Source organism: Lissotriton helveticus, chromosome 2_1 (assembly GCF_964261635.1).
Source record: "Lissotriton helveticus chromosome 2_1, aLisHel1.1, whole genome shotgun sequence".
Classification (NCBI taxonomy): Eukaryota; Metazoa; Chordata; class Amphibia; order Caudata; family Salamandridae; genus Lissotriton; species Lissotriton helveticus.
This window is the reverse complement of record NC_136059.1, coordinates 559,084,077-559,104,869: the sequence shown is the minus strand read 5'-3', so window position 1 is coordinate 559,104,869 and position 20,793 is coordinate 559,084,077. Positions and strand designations below refer to the sequence as shown.

The window sequence follows — 20,793 nt, the reverse complement described above, 5'->3', positions numbered from 1 at the left end:
AAACGCAGCTTGAGTCATTGGAAAAGCTAACGACCCTCCAGTTGTTACCTGATCCCCTGTGAACGGCCCTTCGCAGCCGTGAAGCGGTGCTAATGCCCGCCTCGCGCGTGACGCAGGCCCCGGGGCCACACCTGCCGTCAGAGAGGGCGGGGCTTCGGCCGTGGTCCTTCTGGGTTTCTGTTGAAACTTTGGAGGGTGCTGCGGGCGGAGGCTACCTGGGGCCCGGAAGAGGCAGGCGGAGTCTGCCTGGGGTTGGGAGGGAGGCACCCACAGGGCGGGCAGTCATTCGCAGGTTGCAACAGGCGCTGCAGGTTTTCCTTGGTGACTCTCTGGAGGGAGACTTGGTCCATTCAGCAGGATTTCCAGCTCCCTGAGCCGGCGGCAGACAGGAAGGACCCACCGAGGACTATGGTGCGGAGGGTTGCGGCTCTCGGGGTGGGCGGTGCGCTCCTGGTGCTGTCCCTGGCGGTCTGCGGAGCCGCCTCTGCCGGTCTAACTACCACAAGTAAGTGTCGCTGTCCGGAGAGTCGCCCGCGCGGGAACACCCCAGGGCCTGGCTTATACGTGTTCTTGTGCCTCTGTGTCTAGCATATATTGCAGTATATTACCTCTAAATGTACTTTGTTTTCTCTTGTAACCTGCACACTTGTCACTCTCCTCCTGTATTGCACTGTTTGCTACCTCATGTATTGTGTTTGCTCACAATTGTCACTTTTACCTCATGTAACTTATCGTCTGCTTTTGTAATTTGTTCACTTGTAATTTTCTGTTCCTTTTGTGAAGCGCTCTGACGCCTTCGGGTAAAGTCCGCGCTATATAAAAACGCATAAATAAAATAAATACGGTAACATAGTTACCCAGTACGGAGTGGAGGGTATACACACCAGAGTCTAGGGGTTTCGAAATCGGGGGTTATTTCTCAAGGTTGCCTTCGTTTCGTAACACGAACCCCTACGTATGATTGCGTTTGCGCCACAGAACCTCCTTCTAGCCCACTTCCTTTACGTTGTGTAGGCAGCAGTCAACTACTCGTGAAAACGTGATCTATATTTTTATAAGATAATTTAAAAATTGATGAGTGAAAAGGGTTGAAGAGTGCCTAGTCTCGTTTTAACCATTTGGATCCATTTGGGTGTTTTTGGTGAGTGTCCTCTTGTTTTGTTGCTTGACTTAATCCTAGATGCCAATATTGAGGATCACCTTCGGAGGAATGAAAAAAATGAGAAATATTGTAGTTCCTAGTAACTTAATGCCTGAAGGTGCCTTTGTCGGTCAAAGCCACGCCCATCAGCTGTTTTGATAGAGGTCCCTCGGCGGCAATGCTCAAGCCTGAAAAGGATAGTGCCCAGTTATAAAAAAAACTAAAATGAAGGCAAAAGTATTTGGCAAGGTTCTTATTGACACGTGTCTTACAAAGACAACTGTGGGAAGGAGTGACTGGTTTTTTAAAATAATTATTTTCCTTTCACTCCAGTTCCTTACAGCAGTGTCAAATGAAATGTGTTTCAATTGATTTATTTCTTGTAGAGAAAGAACCTAGCTTTTTTTAATGGCAGATTTTTTAAATTTAAGTTTAGAATGATCACCAGTCTTACAGTGCGATGGACGCTGAAGCAAGACAGTGCACCAGTGTCAGTTACTTATTTACCAATGTGTTGTACATTCATTATACTTTCAGTTTGCATTTGAGCCGAGTTGCCTCTTGCTTAAAGCGTTTCGTGACAGTCATGCTGACTTATAACATTTTATATGGCGTAACGTCCACAATTTGCAGTGTCCCTTTGTGCTTTTAGTGTCCGGGTGATGGAAGACCCACAAGCAGCCTATTCCCATTGAAATACGCCTGTGTGACCCCAAGCACCATCAACCTGTGTCTCGTATTCGTGTTCTAATTAAATAGCGCTTCCGAATTGAGCGAGAAACAATTTTCACTCCTAATTCTGATTGTTTTATGGATCTTATTTGAGCGCGGTTTATTCACACATAATATACCATGCTCACATTCCTGAGGTTTGCACCCGTTTTGCGCCGACTACCGCAAGTTCCCTTTGTGAATGCAGGTTTTGTATCCTTTTGAACCAGGACAGATCGCGTGCGCACATTACGAGTTTGTGCTCCTCTGAGCACGAGAATACCTTCTTGTGTGCGTTACTGACCCCTTCTCGGGGTAGAAAATTGAAATGGTCCACACCCACTGCACCCCTCACTCACTTATTTTTTTTTTACCAAAGGTTGGCTCGGGCTCCAAAGCCCGTGCACAAGCCTTTTCAAAACATTTGGCATGCAAATCATGCAACAAACAGGTTAGAATATGATATGGTGTCTTCAGAATTCAAAAAATTATATTTCGTTAACATGTGCAAATGTTTTACCTAGGTACATCAGATCATGTCCCTGCGTTGAACTTATTTATTAAGTCCAGTCCAGTCCAGTTGTCGTATGTACCATATGTCGCCGTGATTATTATCAGAGCAACGTTACAGGCTATTAACTCAAACATGAGAGGTTTTTGTACAGTGCACATCTTGAACTCGTATTTGTAGAAGCTTTCAAATGTGATAATGAACAAAAAGGAGGTTCAGTAAAATCATGTATTTGTCTAGGATCACACAATTTGTTCAAGCAGGTACGCTGGGGTTTATCCCTGGTTTTCTAGTTTCACACTCTGCCATTCCCCCACTATATGGGTATCTCTTTATCATGTTCACTATGTTGTCCTTAGTTCTTTTAGGGTGAAATCCGACCATGTGCGAGAGTTGGAATCGTTTTATTTTTGGCAGTTTTACATGTCGCAAACCATGTCCAAGGGCTAGAAGCTCTTCACTTGAGACTAGTTTATAGGCTGTGCCTCCAACCCCCATCACAGGGAAATTTGAATGGGATTCACAAGATGCTGAGATGAGAGAGATTCAAACGTAACCCCTTCCTCCCCCAAGGAACAGCTCTCTTGCAATGTATCACCCACCTCTAGTTTTTAATCCGAGGTTCATGAGCTCCTATCCTATAAAATCTTCTCCCAAGTGGAGTGAATCATGGCCGGACTGGGAACCGAAACTGGCCTTGGCAAAAAACTGGGGGGGGGGGGGGGGGGGGAGTTGTTTACAAGGGCCGGTTTTGGGGCGCTTTTGTTATAAGGAGGTGATATTGCAACTATGCTGCAAGTCTGTCTCCCATGGGTCCAAAAACAGCCCCCACCCTGGTGGGCCGCTGGGAAAACGCCCAGTGCCCGCTACGGCCAGTCCGACCCTAGGTTGAAGTGTTGGGAGGGGGGGGGGGCAAGTCGTTCACATGGGGCCGGTTTTGGGCGCTTTTGTTATAGGGGGGTGATATGGCAACTGTACTGCAAGTCTGGCTCCCATGGGTCCAAAAACAGCCCCCACCCTGGTGGGCCACTGGGGAAACGCCCAGTGCCCGCTACGGCCAGTCCGACCCTAGGTTGAAGTGATGGTTCTAGGACGAGGATGCCAGATCTATCTGTTGTGAGTTCCTACCCTTCATATGGGTGGGCATTTGCTCCATTCTATAGTGAGTGAGAATGAGGAGGGAACACTACCAAGATTGGTAAACTGTATGGAAACGAGTTTCTGTATGGGGTGGAATTGGGACCCTTTCCCTCTGGTGTGAATCTGTATGCTGTTACCAAATTATATACATATACCTAAATGTGTTCTTTGTTGGATGTGACATGCATGTCATGAGACACAGATATTTCCGATGCTTGATGGTTACCTGGTGAGTCCTCGAAACCTTTTCTTTTTTTTTTTTTTTTTTTTTTTTTTTTTTTTTACATATTGTTGCTCGTTCTGATGGACTGGCTCTAGTTCTCCAACTGCTCACGTCTGACAAGACCATGGCTATTGTTTTTTGGGAAACTCTTGATCTGATTACCTAATTGGTGAACTGACTTGATTGGTTCTGCTCCTGTCCCCTGCCCTTCGTATCGCAACCTAGGCGCTTTCTTTGATCAACAACTGCGTTTCAAAGCCCAGATTAAGAAGCTCAGTGACCTGCTTCCTAATGAATGTGCTTGGGAAATTCCTGCCCTCTACTCCAAAGCCCACAAGGAAAACCTTGGATTGGGTTCTTGTTACATCCAGGCCTAGACTACTGTATCTATTTTTTTTGCATGCCTGCTGGGATAACTTTTGCAGAGACTCCTCCTAATTCAACATGTTGCCACATGTTTCAGCCTGGGCCTTGACAAACGGGTTCACGTTACTTCTCACCTGGCACCCTTCATTGGCTCCCTGCCCCCAAACACTGCCTATTTAAGACCCTTCGTTTCTGCTGCAGGCCCGCTCACATCCCTTCCACCCCTAAGTACGTGTCTACACGTTTCTCAGCATGCGCTCCTCCCAGGTGCCTGCTCTCCAGTAGGTCTCTTTCCATGTCGGTGTCCAGGTATAGCACGGCGCATCTGAGTGGCCTTCCCTCACAGCGATCATGGCAAAGGCCTGGAATATGCTCCCGCTGACCTCGCAGCCGAGACAGTGAATGTCAGATGTCTCCCAACTACTGAAAGCTAATGTGTTCTCTCTAATATTCCATAGCAGTTTCTAGCGCCTGGACACCCTTTCCCTGTGTATTTGTGTGTTACTTATTAACCTAAATGCAAGCGTGTCAGTGTTTTAGATTCTTGTCGGTACTCTCTGTGAAGGTGTTTCCCGGGAAGGGTGGGGAAACACCGTTCCGGTTATGCAGCAGTGGGGGCTGGTTTTGCAGCGGTGCTGCAATATTTTTTTGTGCATATTTTATATAGCGTGAACTCGACCCGAAGGTATTGGAGCGCTTTACATGAGCACCGTATTTACATAACACATTCAGGCACGGGGAGCATAAGTGTTTTGCCCAGATCACAGGATGTGGACGCGACCTTGAGGCTCGAACCCTGGTTTCCAGCACCAGCGTCGGGCGTGTATGCAGATGGACCACATCCCTAAGCCTAAGCTTTACGTTTCTTATGTTTTGATTTTGCTGTGGAGAAAACAAAACGCCCTATAGTCAATTGTTTGCATACTAACCTACATTGGACGATAGCTGGGATCTCTAATTTTTTGAAGACATTCAGTTATCCACGTCTTGGTCGGAGTTGCGAACTCGTATCTAAAAGTGATTGTTCTTCTGTTTTTTTTTCTCTCTCACGTAAATACTGTGGTATCTATGGTTTGTTATGGTAAACCTTCTTTCATTCCCACTTGTCTCTATTGCCTAGAATGTTTATTGAGTTCTAGACTGGAGGTTCTATCTCTTGTCAGTTGCTGACTGACTCCTGTTTATGGCTGACGTGCTTTGTGAATGCTGTGAAGGATCTTCAATAAAGAACCTCTGATCTACACCAGTCTCTTCCTGCCTCTCATTGAAGACTGGATCTAACATTTGGCGACGTTTGGGATTTTTCCTTCACTTTCCCAGCATTCGTCGAAGCACTGGGAGAACTGTTCGTCTATTCTACTGCGCTTGGACTACATTTGACCTCTTCATTCAAAGCGCACACCCGCCAAATAAGGTCGTATGAAAATTTTAAAATTTTGACAATTCCTACCTCTCCGACACTACTTGAAAAGCGCTGCGCATTTCAGTTATCTGAGCGAGCCACCGCTCGAGCGCACCAGAGTTTCAGCGTTCCACTGCTCGAGCGAGTCACGGCTCAAGCATCCATCAGAACGCACTCTCTGAGCATTCCGCCCCTCGTCTCCTCCTCCCAGTCAGCATTCGTCACAACGGAGTGACGCACTCCACGTCAACCAATTCCTACGTGCCTCCATCTTGGTAAAGTTGAAAAAATTCACGCACCATACCAATTGACGTGCGCAACCGACTTCTTTCTTTGATTATCTCGAAACGAGTCGTCACTTCAAGACCATTAGTACTTTACTTCTATTTTGTCATTTTACCGCGTTTTAAGGAATTTTCACTGCACTTTTCGTCTTCAGGTTTGGTCAATTTTATTATTAAAATTCAGCGTTGTTTCAGCACATCTATTGAAATCCACTCGATGATGTGCACATCTTACAAGATAATTTTACAGGAAAATTAGGAGAGACTTATAACTTTGTATTATTTTCACAATTGTATTTCATAATAACTTTTGTCTACACAATACCTAAAAATGTCACAAAGTATTGTCACTCCTCCGTATTTTCTTACTGATCCTGGTGTACCTAAGACCAAATGGAAACAATGGTTTAAAGGATTTGGAAGTTATATAATTGCTTTAGATGGTCAAAAATATGAACCAGACAGGAAGTTAGCTTTGTTATATAACAGTCTTGGAGCTGAAGGTCAACGCATTTTTGATCATTTACCTGTTTCTCCCCAACCTCATGAAACTGATTGGGATGTTTTTCAAGAAGCAGTTTCCAGATTAGCTAAGTATTTTATTGATGAGACCAGTGTAGTTGTTGAACGTCACAAATTTTATACCAGACACCAGTTCGAATTTGAGTCAATCGACACCTTCCTGACTGAACTAAGAGTCTTGATCGCCACGTGCGAATTCGATGGCAACATTGATTCTTTTTTTTTCAGAACAAGAGGCAACATTGATTCTTACCTCAGAGATCAAATAATTGTAAATTGTTATAACAAAAAAGTCCAAGAGAGATTATTATGTTGCAGAGATCCATCTCTCAAAGAAACTCTTGAACTTGCTAGAGGAATTGAGAGATCAGTCTCCTCTCAAAGAGTTTTGAACAAAAATAAAAGTGAAACTTTAACTGAAAGTATTAATGCTTTAAGCATTAAACCTAAATCTTTCCAAATCAAAAACAAAGACTCCAGAGAGCCTAGAATTTTTTTTGCGTGTTTCAGATGTGGTTCTTCTTCACATCTAGCCAATTCTAAAAGTTGTCCAGCTCTTAGTAAAACTTGTCTCAATTGTAAACGGATTGGTCACTTCACCAGGGTGTGTAACAGAAACCCTATAAAAGTCAATACAATTGAAAATGTTGAGGGTTCCGAACCTGAAAGTATATGTACAGTTGTTCCCTCCAATAAGATTGTTTTATACATTGATGCAGAATTAGATGATGGTGGTCCCATCTGTGACATCACTATTGGTAATACTGTCATTCAAGTAACAGTGGACTCAGGTTCTCCAATCACCTTTGTTACTGATATTTTATTTAACTTGTATTGGAATTCTTCACAACTATTTCCTCCTGACATTCACACCATTTCGTTTGGTGGTCATTCTATTGACATGTTAGGATTTTTCAATGACACCATTAAATTTGAAAACCAGTGCATTGCTACTAAAATATACGTAGCTAAAAATGGTTACAATATATTAGGATGGAAGGATCAAGGCAAATTTGGCATGGTTCTCAGGCCAGGTACTTCTTGTCCCATCTCCTTAGTTGATGTTTGTTCTTCCACTAATCTTGCATTACATCAACTTCTTGACAAACATAGTGCTCTCTTCAAGGACAAGCTGGGTCTTGTTCATGACTTTGAGCATCGCATTGTCCTCAAAAAGGAAGCCATTCCTGTTATCCATAAAGTGAGGAATGTCCCATTATCAGTTAGGTCTCAACTCAAAATACACTTAGAACAGCTTTGCCTTGATAAAGTTATTGAACCAATAAATTCATCAGAATGGATTGCCCCCATTGTTATCGCGAAGAAAAAGGGTAGCAAAGACATAAGATTATGCATTGATTTGAGGTCATTAAATAAAAACATATTAATTGATTGTTTTCCCCTTCCCAAGATCCAAGACATGTTAGCTCAACTTGGTGATTCTAAAGTTTTTTCGTGTCTGGACTTAAGATCTGCCTATCACCAAGTTGAACTATGTGAAGATTCCCGTGATTTGATTTCTTTTAATACACCTTTTGGTCCCTACAGGTTCTTACGCATGCCTTTCGGGCTTGCGTCCGCTGCATCTGTTTTCCAGAAGCTTATGTACAAAATGTTTGGTAATTGTAGTAATGTGTTGGCTTACCAAGATGACATTTTGATTTATTCTAAATGTGATGATGATCATCTAAAAAAGCTTTCTGAGGTCTTAAACATTCTTGAAAACAATGGGTTCACAGTAAAAAAAGAAAAATGTAAGTTTATGGTTAACAGTATTGATTACCTTGGTCATCACATTTCAAGTAATGGCATATCTCCCAAGCAAGATCTAATTAAGGCCATTGTAGATAGTCCCAGTCCAGAGAACAAAGACCAACTTAGGTCTTTCCTCGGACTTTGTGAGTATTATTCGAGATTTGTGGATTGTTTTGCTTTACAAACAGAACCTTTAAGAAAAATACTCAGGAAAGGTGAAAAGTTCATGTGGGATGATTCTATCAACAAAACTTTTGTTCACTTAAAGAAACTCATTGTGCAAGCCCCCTCTCTTCATTCTTTTAAGGATGACGTTCAATCAGTGGTCACAGTGGATGCCAGCGGCATAGGTTTAGGGGCTGTTTTATCTCAACTAGTTGATGGTGTGGAACAAACTGTTGGTTTTGCTTCCAGGTCCCTTTCTCCTGCAGAACGCAGATATAGCACCATTGAAAGGGAGGCTCTGGCTTGTCTGTGGGCTACCAAACATTTTGAAACTTATCTTTGGGGTCGAAGATTTGTCTTAGTAACTGACCACAAACCTTTGGTTTTCCTGTTGTCAAACAAAGATCACAATAATCTCAGTCCTCGCTTAGTTAGATTGCTTTCAAGAATGTATGAATTTAATTTTTCTATTACGCATATCCCTGGAGGTAAAAATACTCGCGCTGACTTCCTTTCTAGATGCCCCCTTAGAGACTCTGAAGGTTTTTTTTCCCTTGGTGAGGACTCTGAGTGTGTTGTAGGTTTAGTTGATGGTTTGGTATTTTCTGAGAATGTTATCAGTAAAGATGAATGGTTGGATTGTGTCAAGTTGGACAAGGTTCAAGACATGATCAAGGATCATATATTCAAAGGCTGGCCCGATGAAAGGAATCTTGATCCTGGATTGCGACTGTTTTCTAAAGTCAAAGATGAACTGACTGTAGAAAGTGATTTTTTGATGAGAGGTTCCTTACTAATTCCTCCTAACAAACTTAAGGTGAAATTATTGAACTTAGCTCATCTTGGTCATTTAGGGATTACTGGCACCAAGAAAAGATTAAGACAATACTACTGGTGGCCAAATTTAGATGTTGATGTTGAAAATTTTGTAGGTAGATGTTCTGGTTGTTCTGAAGCTGACAAATCCCTAAAACTAAGAAACTCCTCTTAATCCTGTTCCTTATCCTCAGGGTCCCTGGGAGAAACTAGGTATTGACTTTATTGGTCCCATGTATAATTTGAAGCCTCAATTAAGATATGCCTTAGTCATAGTGGATTATTTTTCCAAGTGGGTTGAGTGCAGGTTCATGTCCGAGCCTTCCACTATCGGTGTTATTGATTTTTTGGATGACCTTTTTCACAGGGAAGGGATTCCCAAATTTCTAGTTTCTGACAATGGGGTCCAATTCAAGTCACATGTCACTCAAAAATTTCTATCTAATCTTGACATCAAACATTTGACTGTTGCTCTATACAGCCCTCAAGGGAATGGTATGGTTGAAAGGGTTAACAAAATGTTAAAAGACACCATACAATTAGCTTGCATGCAGAATGTGGATGTTACAAAAGCGGTCAAAGAAAGATTGTGGAGTTATCATAATACACCTCATTCCACTACTGGTGTTAACCCTTTTGTTTTGTTAAAGAACCGATTTGGTTCTTCCAAACTTAGTCCCCTCTGGGTCCTTGACAAAACAAAGGTTGAAGGTAAATTGCCCAATGTTGAGCAAGTTCGCAATAAAGTTGTTTCAATGCAAAACAAAATGAAAATTAATTATGACAAATTCAAAACTAAAATTGTTCCTTTCAAGGTGGGTGACTCTGTAAAAGTCAAAAGACCCTTAAAAAACAGCAGTCACTCTTCTAAGTTTTATCCTGCTTCAAAAGTCATCGGAGTTTCCAAGAATGCTGTATTGCTTTCAAATGGGAAATGGTGGAGCAAAAGAAATGTAGTGGTGGTCAATCCTCCTATCTTCAAGGATTGCAGGAGCTTAAAGGACAGTGATTTTTCGATCTACTCGTCTCCTGATTTGCAGCCCTCCACGTCTTCTTATCAGGGAGCCTGCTCCATTACTTCTGAAGATGAGGTGTTGGTACATCCTGATCCTGTTTCATTACGATCAGACCTATATTCACCTCCTGATGTCAATGATGATGCATGTGTTAATGACAAAGATCTTGATTATTCTATCTCTACATCAAAAGTCATGCCTGATTGTTCCACCTCTGTTCCTAAAGTCATTTCTGCTCAAATGAATCTTCCACCTGTTCCCAGGCGGAGTACTCGCAACACCTGTGCTCCTGCTTATCTTAAGGACTTTTATCGTTAATTTTGTTTTATTTTCTGTTGTTGTTTTGGGGAAGGGAGATGTGTGGTATCTATGGTTTGTTATGGTAAACCTTCTTTCATTCCCACTTGTCTCTATTGCCTAGAATGTTTATTGAGTTCTAGACTGGAGGTTCTATCTCTTGTCAGTTGCTGACTGACTCCTGTTTATGGCTGACGTGCTTTGTGAATGCTGTGAAGGATCTTCAATAAAGAACCTCTGATCTACACCAGTCTCTTCCTGCCTCTCATTGAAGACTGGATCTAACAAATACCTATCCAGATATTTCAATACGACTCTTTCAAGTTCGACCTGTCCGTAGCAGACCGTTTTCAAACGCTGTTGCGACGAGTTATTTTATTGTTTGCCAGAGTGATTATTACCCAGGCAAAGCGCCATTTCATAAAACTTGCTAATATCATGAGTCATGTTAAATCGCTATATTCCACTCGCAGTATGTGAAATAGACACGCCCCTCATCCTTTGAGCCCGCCAGACCTATAGTACATTGGTATCCAGACGGTATGTCTTTTCCACCTTCAGTTACTGGTGTGACGGTGCTGTGACCCCACTACACCTTTTAACAGTAGCGGAATGGTTATGATGTGCATGGTTGGTTTGTCTTTGCTAACAAGCCAACCCCCATACATATATTCACGACCCCCTCCCCCGTGCTTTTATTCTTTTTTCTTACCCGTGCCATAAACCTTCCCGAGAAAATTGCATCCTGGGCTTCTGTCCGCAGGAAAGTACTGCCCCACCCTCCCCCAAGCAATTTACAGCTCAGTGGCAGCCAGAAGCTTGATAATACGACACTGGAAACCTAAATAGTGTTCGTGGTACATTTACTACTCCAACATCGGACTTTGTACAGCAATAGTTTTAAGTAACTGTGCTAAACTAATAAACTTGAAACTTACTCCAACATCAGCAAATGAGTGAAACACGCAGCAGGTATGTTTGAAGGGCGGAGCCGCAGCGGTGTAGCCTAGAGTCTTGCTGGTTCTAGTGTTGTGGGCACAACATACTACACTGGTGAGGGTATCCCGTCATGCCTTGTTACCATAACAGACTGATTTGCAAGCCACGCCTGTCCCAGAATGGTTCCTGTGGGTTGCTGAGTTTTCATGCGCGAGAACCTGGCCCCCCTTTAGAGTAAACTTATGCAGAGTGGGTGGTGGGCAGTTATATGCCGCCGCGGTTTGTATCAGAGAAGTGGCGTTCTGGCCCAAAAGGAAGTTACCGATAACACGGAGCTTGCGTCCACTGGACTCTTCAGAGCATTCGAAAGAACCAAGTTATTTTTTGCATCCAAATCAGTAGCATTTATTTTAACAACTTAGTAAAGCTTAATAAACCTCTTCAATGAGTTGAGCGAATTCAAAGTGTTAACATGCGGATGTTTCCCAGCAGGCACATAACCAAATGGACTATGTTGCAGGTCAGTGTGCCCTGCAAGTTGCACATGCGATGACCACATAACCTCACTGAGCGGTTTTAGGATCTTTGTGTATAGGTTTACACGCAGTGCTGAGCAAAAGACACAATATTGCAAAGTTGTGATAGTAAGTTGCTTGTTTAAAAAAAAAAAAAAATCATACACTTGTGCACATACACTGGGTCGAGTCTCGGTGTCGGCTCAACATCCTGTGATTCTGAACACATTGCTTAATTTCCCTGTGCCTAAAAAACAGGAAAAACTGAATGCGTCCTCGTGTTATGTGACTGGTGCTCATTTAAAGGATTCGAGCACCTTCTTGGGGAGATCGCGCTGTATACATCTGCAAAATAATAAGTAAATAAAAAAAATCCCACAGCAGGGCTTCTGGTAGTGAGAGCCAATGAGTGTAGGGGGCATTATGGGTGAGAATGCGAAGGTACTAACGTGCAATTCACACCTCCATGCTGGGTTGAACAAAGGCCAGGAACCACTTCCTAATCTCCTGTCTGTTTGTGGAAAAGCTTTGAAGCTGGACATGACAAGTGGCCAGAGCTGGGCAATCTGCAGAGGGGTAAACCCCAAGGGAACTACTTCACACCCCTGACTTAAACTAGAGGTGACTGGATAAGGCTGTTCTTTTGCTGATCAGTAAATAATTGTTGCGCAAATTTAAGGTAAATAAGCACATTGCTGACAAAATACATTCCCATACTAATATAATCTTATAAATATAACGTGTGGAATATTCAAATACTAAGTTACTTGCACTGTGTGTATTTTGCTACTGACTAAAAACGAATGTTAGTGTGTGCGTATGTATGTGTGTGTGTGTATATATATATATATATATATATATATATATATATATATATATATATATATATCATTTTTATGTCATCTGTTTAATGTAATCAGACCCCCCAGGCTTTTGCGACTTTGGGTGGCAAATTCCACGACCCAAAAAAGCAACATTTGCAGCCGAAAACCTCTAAATACACTGTATTTTTGAGGTGGGCAAAAAAATGTGCCCGCCACAAAAATACTGCAGATTTGTGCTCTGTCACTGCTGGAAACTGCAGTGTTGCAGAGTTTCCAGCAGCACAGCGCCTGGAATGAGAGGGTGTCTGATGCCAAAGCGAGCAGATTACAATATGAAACCTGCTCTTTTTGGCATCAGACATCCTGTGCATGTGGAGCAGAAGGGGAGGGTGGCACCAGAGAAAGGAGATGACGAGAAACAATGGGGAGCCAAAGGAGAGCAGTGCTGTGGGGGACCTTTCCAATGACCTGCAGGGGGCAGACAAAGGTGTGAGAGGGACCTGCAGGGTAATTGCTCGGGAGGGGGCGAGGTACATTTCAAATGTAGGCAACAGAGGAATTTATCACCTCTGCCACCTGCCTGTTGCTCATCCTCCCTTTACTGGCTCAGTGGCCGCACAGAGCCAGTAAAGAGAGGGGGAACACAAGTTTTTTTTAACTTCTTTTGCGGGAACTTTTGTAAACAGAAATGAATATAGAAACAATACCGCTGTTCCAATGTGAATTTCTTCTTCTTAAACAATGCTTAGAAACGAATGGCTGTATGTGGTGGGGGCACTGGATACATTTTTTAACCGACCCTGCTGAGAGCTGCTCTCACTCTTGTGTCACGCAGCATTTTGACAAAAGTGCCAATTTTGCCATTTATGTTGCAAAATTCTGTGGGTCTGTTTAACCATAAGTAATATAAAAACTCCTACCCATTCCTGAACGCTACTCAGCAAAATACACTATCCTTCTCTGTACCCCAAAACCCCTTTACAACCCACCATGAGACCTAAAAACCCTATAAACCATCTATCCCTGAACCCTAAAAAGCTTAGTTCCCTAATAAACTACCTATCTGAACCCTAATAACTCCTTACTATCCCAATACATTACACATCCCTGAACCTTTAACCCATTACTACCCCAAAAATCTACCGATCCCAACCCTTAAAAACCAATTACTACACATTACTGAACCCTCAAAAACCCTTTCCACCCCTATCGCTACCCATTCATTAGCTCTAACGCTTTTAATAAGCCTATAAATCCCTAAAATAAAAATGCCATCAATGTAATATTCATTTTGATATTTTGAGTAACATTATGTAAGTAAATTATGTGTATGTGTATATACCAAGGCCTCTGGGCAGGCCGAAACGTTATGCTGACGAGGTGTGTCTAAATAAAAAACTCACCTGGGTCTTCCGTTTCTTTTTCTGCCGTGGTTCCGGATTGAGGACGGGCTGCTGATTGAAACAGACAGGTGTGTGTGTGTGTGTATATATATATATATATATATATATATATATATATATATATATATATATATATATATATATTCTCTCTAGAGAAACCACCTGCTGTAACGTAACAGGGACTCAGATTGAGAACTGTTGTCAGGGATCCTCACACATGCATAACCAGGATGACATTTATGAGGTTTGTTTGCTGTGGAGATGTGTATATATTGCTTTATGGCACTTAAAAACATAAACATTGTACTTACCTTATCCTCAAAGTTCTGACTATAAGGTAATGGTAGCACACCTACTGAAACTCAACATTTAATTGACAGGCTGTTGGATTTTCACACTGGCTGCATTGAGGCCGAAGAACATCTGTTTTACCCATGTGGGACTGAGACCTCATTAGCAGGCTTTGAGGTTTCTAGAAGAGGTAACAAAACTGAAGTTTAAAACTTAAGAAAAACAAAAAAAAAACTCAGTGAATATCATGGGCAGAATGAATTTCTTATATATAGCTTTTTTTTTTTTTTTGCTCATAGTTTTTCTTTTTATACCAGTTTAATTGTATGCAAGTTGGATTCAATCCGTAGCAAGGAAACTCTGTATGCAAGGAATCTTCTGAAGTGTGAAATCGAGACAGCAAATTAAGCTGTTACAAGTGACTCCAAGGAATTGGCCATGTCCATGTTCTAATATTTTGTGCAGTGCCTGAACGTTCTACCCCCTCCAATCATTGAACCTCTGATTGAATGGATCATCAATGCAGTCTTGTTGATACAAATTCTCCCAAAGTGGTGCGTTTAAAAATAGACCTCACCATTAAGTCTGCTATCTCTATTTCTTTTAGTTTCTAAGCAAACATTTCTTTGGGGCTGGATCTTTCCACAAAATATTATCACAGTTCACTGAAAAAGACGATCAACAGGAAAATATATATTTTGATGTACTGAAATAGGTTATTGGTTTGTGTTTTTCATGTTCAATTAGAGAATGTATATTTTTGCTAGTAGACCAGCCTCTAACTTTATTTTTCTTCTTCCCTTTTTGAAGGAGTGTCTAAAACCAGTACTAACAAAGGAGGAAGAAGTTTTATTGGACACAAGGTTGAACCTGTCAATGGCACTGGAAAGCCTGGATATATGATCGATGATTTTGCAAAGAACGTCCTCACTAGTGGATTGACTACAGTTTTCCTTCCCATGGTCTACATCATTGTATTCGCTGTCAGTTTACCGAGCAATGGCATGGCTTTGTGGGTGTTCTTCTTCCGAACCAAAAAGAGGCACCCAGCAATCATTTATATGGCTAACATGGCAATGGCAGATCTCTTGTTTGTTATCTGGTTTCCTCTGAAGATTGCCTACCATTTGAAAGGCAACAACTGGATTTATGGAGAAGGCCTTTGTAAAGTCCTTGTTGGATTTTTTTATGGAAACATGTACAGCTCGATTCTCTTTATTACCTGTCTGAGCGTACAGAGGTACTGGGTAATTGTAAACCCCATGTCTTATGCCAGGAGGAATTCTGAAATTGCAATTGGAGTTTCAGCTTTAATATGGCTGCTCATTATACTCGGCACCATCCCTTTGTACCTGTATGATCAGACTGCCTATATTGTAGATCTTAATATTACAACTTGTCATGACGTCCTGCCTCTGGATAAGTTGGCTTTTGACATGTTTAGTTATTTCCTGTCATTGGCAATTGGAGTCTTTTTCTTCCCAACTGTCCTTACTACGGTAGCCTACATACTGATGATTAAAACACTGAATGCATCTATAACAGACGAGAAGATTGGAAAGAAACGAAAGAAGGCCATCAAACTCATCCTGACAGTGTTGGTGATGTACCTCGTCTGCTTCACGCCCAGCAACCTTTTTCTTATTATACACTATGCACTGATCAAAAAACAGTACAACAGCAGTGTGTATGCATCTTACATAACTACACTTTGTCTGGCCGCAATAAACAGCGCCATAGATCCTTTTATTTATTATTTTGTTTCAAAAGATTTTCGGGAGAATGTCAAAAACACGTTTCGCTGCCGGAGCAACAGGACAGTTGAAAGAATGCAAATATCTTTTAGTTCTATGAAGTACTCAAGAAAATCTCACACGTACATCTCAAGTTCAAGCTCTACAAAGACAAGTAATTGCTAATTTCCTCGTACATGTGAGAAAAATGGACACATTACGTGCATGTAGCATCCACGTTTCCCCCTCCCAATATTGTGAATTTGTAAATACTTTTTTCTGTTGTAAGATATTTAATTTTAGTACTGTTTGCAGTTATTGAGCTCCTATGTATGTGAAGAATTCGTATGTTGGGCAGGAGACCAATTGGGTGCTTCAAATAATATTGGTGGATACATCTTTAAAGCCAGTGACTACACATTAACATTTGATTAGATGGCAACTTATTACTTTACTGTGAGGAAACTTTAAGAGACGTTTTGACCTTGTAGGATACGGCCCACACAGTCACAATTTTTAATATATGGAAAATTTAACTTTTTTAATTGTTATTTTAGTTGATGCTTAACGTGTATGGATTGTCTGATAACGTCACTTGACTAGCTTTGCAAAGGATTGTTAATGCGTGCAGAGATCCAAGGATTTGATCAAAATCCATATGATCAAATTAGTAGGGCTTGTTATGTCTGCAGATGTACTTGGTCCATATGATCATTTTAAAAAATCATGAAGGACAGCAGTATGCGGTGGGAAATCACTTCTACATATTGCTATGGAGCTCCTGGCCCCTTTTCCTTCTTCTGTTGCATCGATTGCTCTTCAACTGCCATATTTACGCTTTTGTGAAAAAAATGTTTGCATGCAGTATGGCACCTTTAAACATTTTATATTGTCTGGTGTAAATGTTATCATGGTCAATAATATACATTTGTGTATCTTACAAAAACTGTTAAAATTCTGAATATTTCAGCATCTAAATGTACTGTTAAGTTTCACCTTTGTTGATGTAGGCCCAAAACCAGGTCTCCTATCCGATCTATGTTGAAATGAATGATGGCATAACTTTGAAAATTGTTTGCTGCCTTGTCTGTCACCTGTAATGTTTTAGAACATTTTTACTGGAACTTCACGCTTCTAATCCAATGTATTATATGTATGGTTTTTTGAAAATATTTTATATATGCAATAATTTTAATTAAAACATTTTTCTATATCAAAGTATACTGATTGCTTATGGTTTTACTATTGAACTTTCACAAATGTAACTGTATTTATTCTCCTGTGTATTTTAGGCTATAGTGTCTCGTTTTTTTTTATTAAACTTATTTTTATTATAGTACTCCATTATTTGCATATTTTACAATTCTCGTAATCTGCCCATAGGGCCATTAGCAAGGTTTACATTTCAGCATGTATAATAAACCATCTCTTTCAGTTCTTTAGCAGAAAAAGTAAATCATGTCGCCATCTGACTGTCAACTTCCAATCGTTTATTCATAAGGAGAAGTGCAGTGCATCTCCCATAACCATTCCAAGTGGGATTCGGACGTATTCTCTTTAAAAGCACACAGTTTCTCCTCACCTGTATGCAAACTCAGGCACATCCACTTAAGTACCATGACCATGCTGTTTTCTATTTACTCAACATCACAATTGTATGTCCACAGCAAAGCAGCCATGCACCTACCCATGTTGAATTCAATGAATATGGAAATATTTGTACTTGTGTATGTTCCCTCCACCTGCTCTCAGGAACTTTCTCCAGTGTCTCTGCCAATTCTGCTGTTATGGTGATTCGAAGGGAATTCGGATTCCCATCATGACAGTGTTTGTTTTACTGCCTGAAGTAGTCCAGCATGAATCTTCTTAATTCTTTTCCTCATTTAAGGTGTATTGTTTGGATCGACATTTCTCAGACAATTCATATGCTGGCACCTCTATATGGAAGAAAGTTTGGAGTTGTTATTCGCACATCGGTGGTAGGCGTCTACTTCGGACTCCTAAAAGGCCTAAAACTGATTTTTGGATACTGCGACTCCCACACTTTCCAGATGATTATCCAGTCCACTATACATTCTAGGCTGGATTACTGCAATGCTCTCTTTTTGGTCTCCAATAAAACTGTGATCATAAGACTTCAGATATCCCAAAATGCTGCGGCATGGCTTCTATTCGCCCTCCCGAAGTTTTGCCCAGTCTCTGGCTTCATCTATAGACTGCACTGACTCCCGGTGGATAAGAGAATCCTATTCAAGGCCCTATGCATTACTCATAATTGGCTCTGTACTCATGTCTCCTCTCGAGCATTGTTCTCTAAGCTTCATTTAACCTGTGGTCCTTGGGTTAGAAGAGCGAGAACAGGAGGGGGCTTCTTTTCCGCTAATGCTCTCGCCCTCTAGAATGCTCTTCCTCTGACCTTTTAGGAACTTTAGAATCCCTGGGCTTTCAGAAGGGCCGCGAAGACCTAGCTATTCTTAGTCTAATCTTCTGTTCCTCTGCGGATCTCTTCTCCGAAACTAGCGCTGGGATGTCCTGTTGCTGGGGCAACCATGCACTTTACAAGCACTTTACCATTAGATTAACATAACATGTTCTTCCTTATAATTTCTACACTTCTCTCCTACTCGCAGTGTCTTCTGTTTGTTTTCACCTTTTTAGGTCTCGCCTGTCAATGCGCTTGCGAGAATATATGGCTTAACGAGAGCTTAACCATCGGGCGATTTGATGCTGTGCCCGTGAAAAGCAAGCTCAATCCGCAAGCGCATTGACCTAAAAAGCGCGTGCACAGAAAGCCAGCCATCTGCCGCCAGCAGCTTCTCTTGAAAGGGATCCGCTCCGCCCCCTGCTGCATCAAATGCTTTCATTTTGCACTTTTCACGGCCGCCAGGCCGTGTCGCATTTCTCCTCTCCCCTCCCCACAGCAATGCCAAGAGCTTCTTTTCTCTCGTTTTCGGCCTCCCCACCCCCTTCCTCCTTCCTCTTCCCTTTTCTTGTCTTCATTTCGCGGCCGATTTTGTAAATTTTTTTTGCGACCCCCAATGCTTGTTTTATGTCACCCCACCCCGCTCCGAGATCGATTCATTCTATCTTCTCTTATAATTGTATTTTTCCTTTTTCCTTTAGTCTATTATTTCCTTTGCAGGTTTTACTGCTACTCTCTTTTCTCCGCGCTTCGTTTTCTGCCCATTCCCGCGCCCTTTTCACTTCCCTCTCTGACAAGCACTTTTCCCGCCTCCGAACCTCCACTCCTCAGCCCGTGCGCTAACCCAGGCTCCCGCCTCTTGCAGATCTTATCTTTGGGCCTGCACACCTCAATAGGGAAACCCCAACTTTAAAGGCAGGATTTCAGGGCGGCAGAGACAGAGACGGCTCATCACCTAAATCACATAATGTAGTCAACAACCCACCCCGCCCCCGCATTGTTAGCCTTTTGAAGAAAGCTTGGTGACACCTCTATCCATTACTGGGAGATGTTGGCGCTCTTAATTGCTTATTGGCCTCTACTAGGACAGTGAATATTTGAATTATATGGGGAGTCTTTTGCTGTTTGCCTGAGAGTCACTATTACAATCACTGCACCCTACCTCTCTTACGGATCGGTCTTCATTCACTGATATATCCCTTGTTTGTACATACATGCCAAATATTTTAAAATGGGGGGTTTAACTAAAAATCGGGGAGGAGGGGGGTGAATTTTCCCCACTTACTTCTACTGAAGCAGAAGTTAATCAATGTGCTTTTGTTTCGGTCAAGATACGACCATAAAAGGGCATCTTTCGAATTCCATTAAAACAAGTGAATACAATTATCTTAAAACAATACAAGCCATTTCAGGCAGGACACAGCTAGAATAAATATATATTTTTTTGCTTCTAAGCGTGGGAGTCTCCCGTCTGGATCGGGTATATTGGCATGTATGCTTTCAGCATCCTGATCCCCTACTCTCTGCTCGCCCCTGTCACACAACTCGCCGCCACCACCACAGTCACTGGTCCCACCTATCAATGCCAGAACATTTGTAGGGCTGTTTCCGGGGCGCAGATCGGCCATATGTTGCATCCAGTGACATGCTTTGGGGAGTGCTGTCCCTGCTGTGGTTCGGGGACACAAATGCAGTTATCTCCATTACGGAGGGGCCTGACCTGCGGCTGTCATGTTTGTTATTAAGGAGAAAGCCCTATGTCATGGGTACTCGCAATTATTTTCCCAAGGGTCACAAAGTTTGGTCTGGCTCGCCCCCCACCCGCACTTTTTCCTGTTTGCTCATTCGATACATGTGGCCAGCCAGCTTTGACTTTTAGAGCCCCGACGTCGGAAGGCATACATGCTCCAGTGCAGCGGTGTACATTACAGCACAGGCCTTTGTTGGGGTAGAGATTTCATGGAGCGGTGCCAGAATCAGACACCGGTCTTGGTGCCTCAAATAACTATACTGCAATAGCTCAAACTTTCCTAATGCAAGACCTATTGCATTGCAAATGCTTGTTGTTTCAGGAGCCAGAGACCACCAGGTGTCCGCTCTAGCCTGCTAACCAATAGTTTTACACTATGCATTGCAGAGGAGCAACTAAATTGCTCTTTCTTATGCTCTATGGAAATAATTGCACTGACCTGGCTATGGGATGCTTCCTTGGTTGGGAGCAGTTTGCTAAGAGTGTTACAGCTTTAAAAATATGTTTATATGTATAACTGCACACATGTGGTAAAGCTCTACATATTGCCACACTTTGGGCTTCTGT

The 20,793-nt window shown here is 42.0% G+C and overlaps 1 protein-coding gene across 1 annotated transcript; it reads left to right on the top strand.

Annotated features, from left to right (window-relative positions):
• The first annotated feature begins 238 nt into the window (after positions 1 to 238).
• Positions 239 to 17,275, top strand: F2RL1 (F2R like trypsin receptor 1). Its single transcript, XM_078675223.1, has 2 exons — positions 239 to 505; positions 15,132 to 17,275. Exons 1-2 carry the CDS (start codon positions 409 to 411, stop codon positions 16,238 to 16,240), a joined length of 1,206 nt encoding a protein of 401 aa, XP_078531349.1. The 5' UTR covers positions 239 to 408; the 3' UTR covers positions 16,241 to 17,275.
• The last annotated feature ends 3,518 nt before the right edge of the window (positions 17,276 to 20,793 follow it).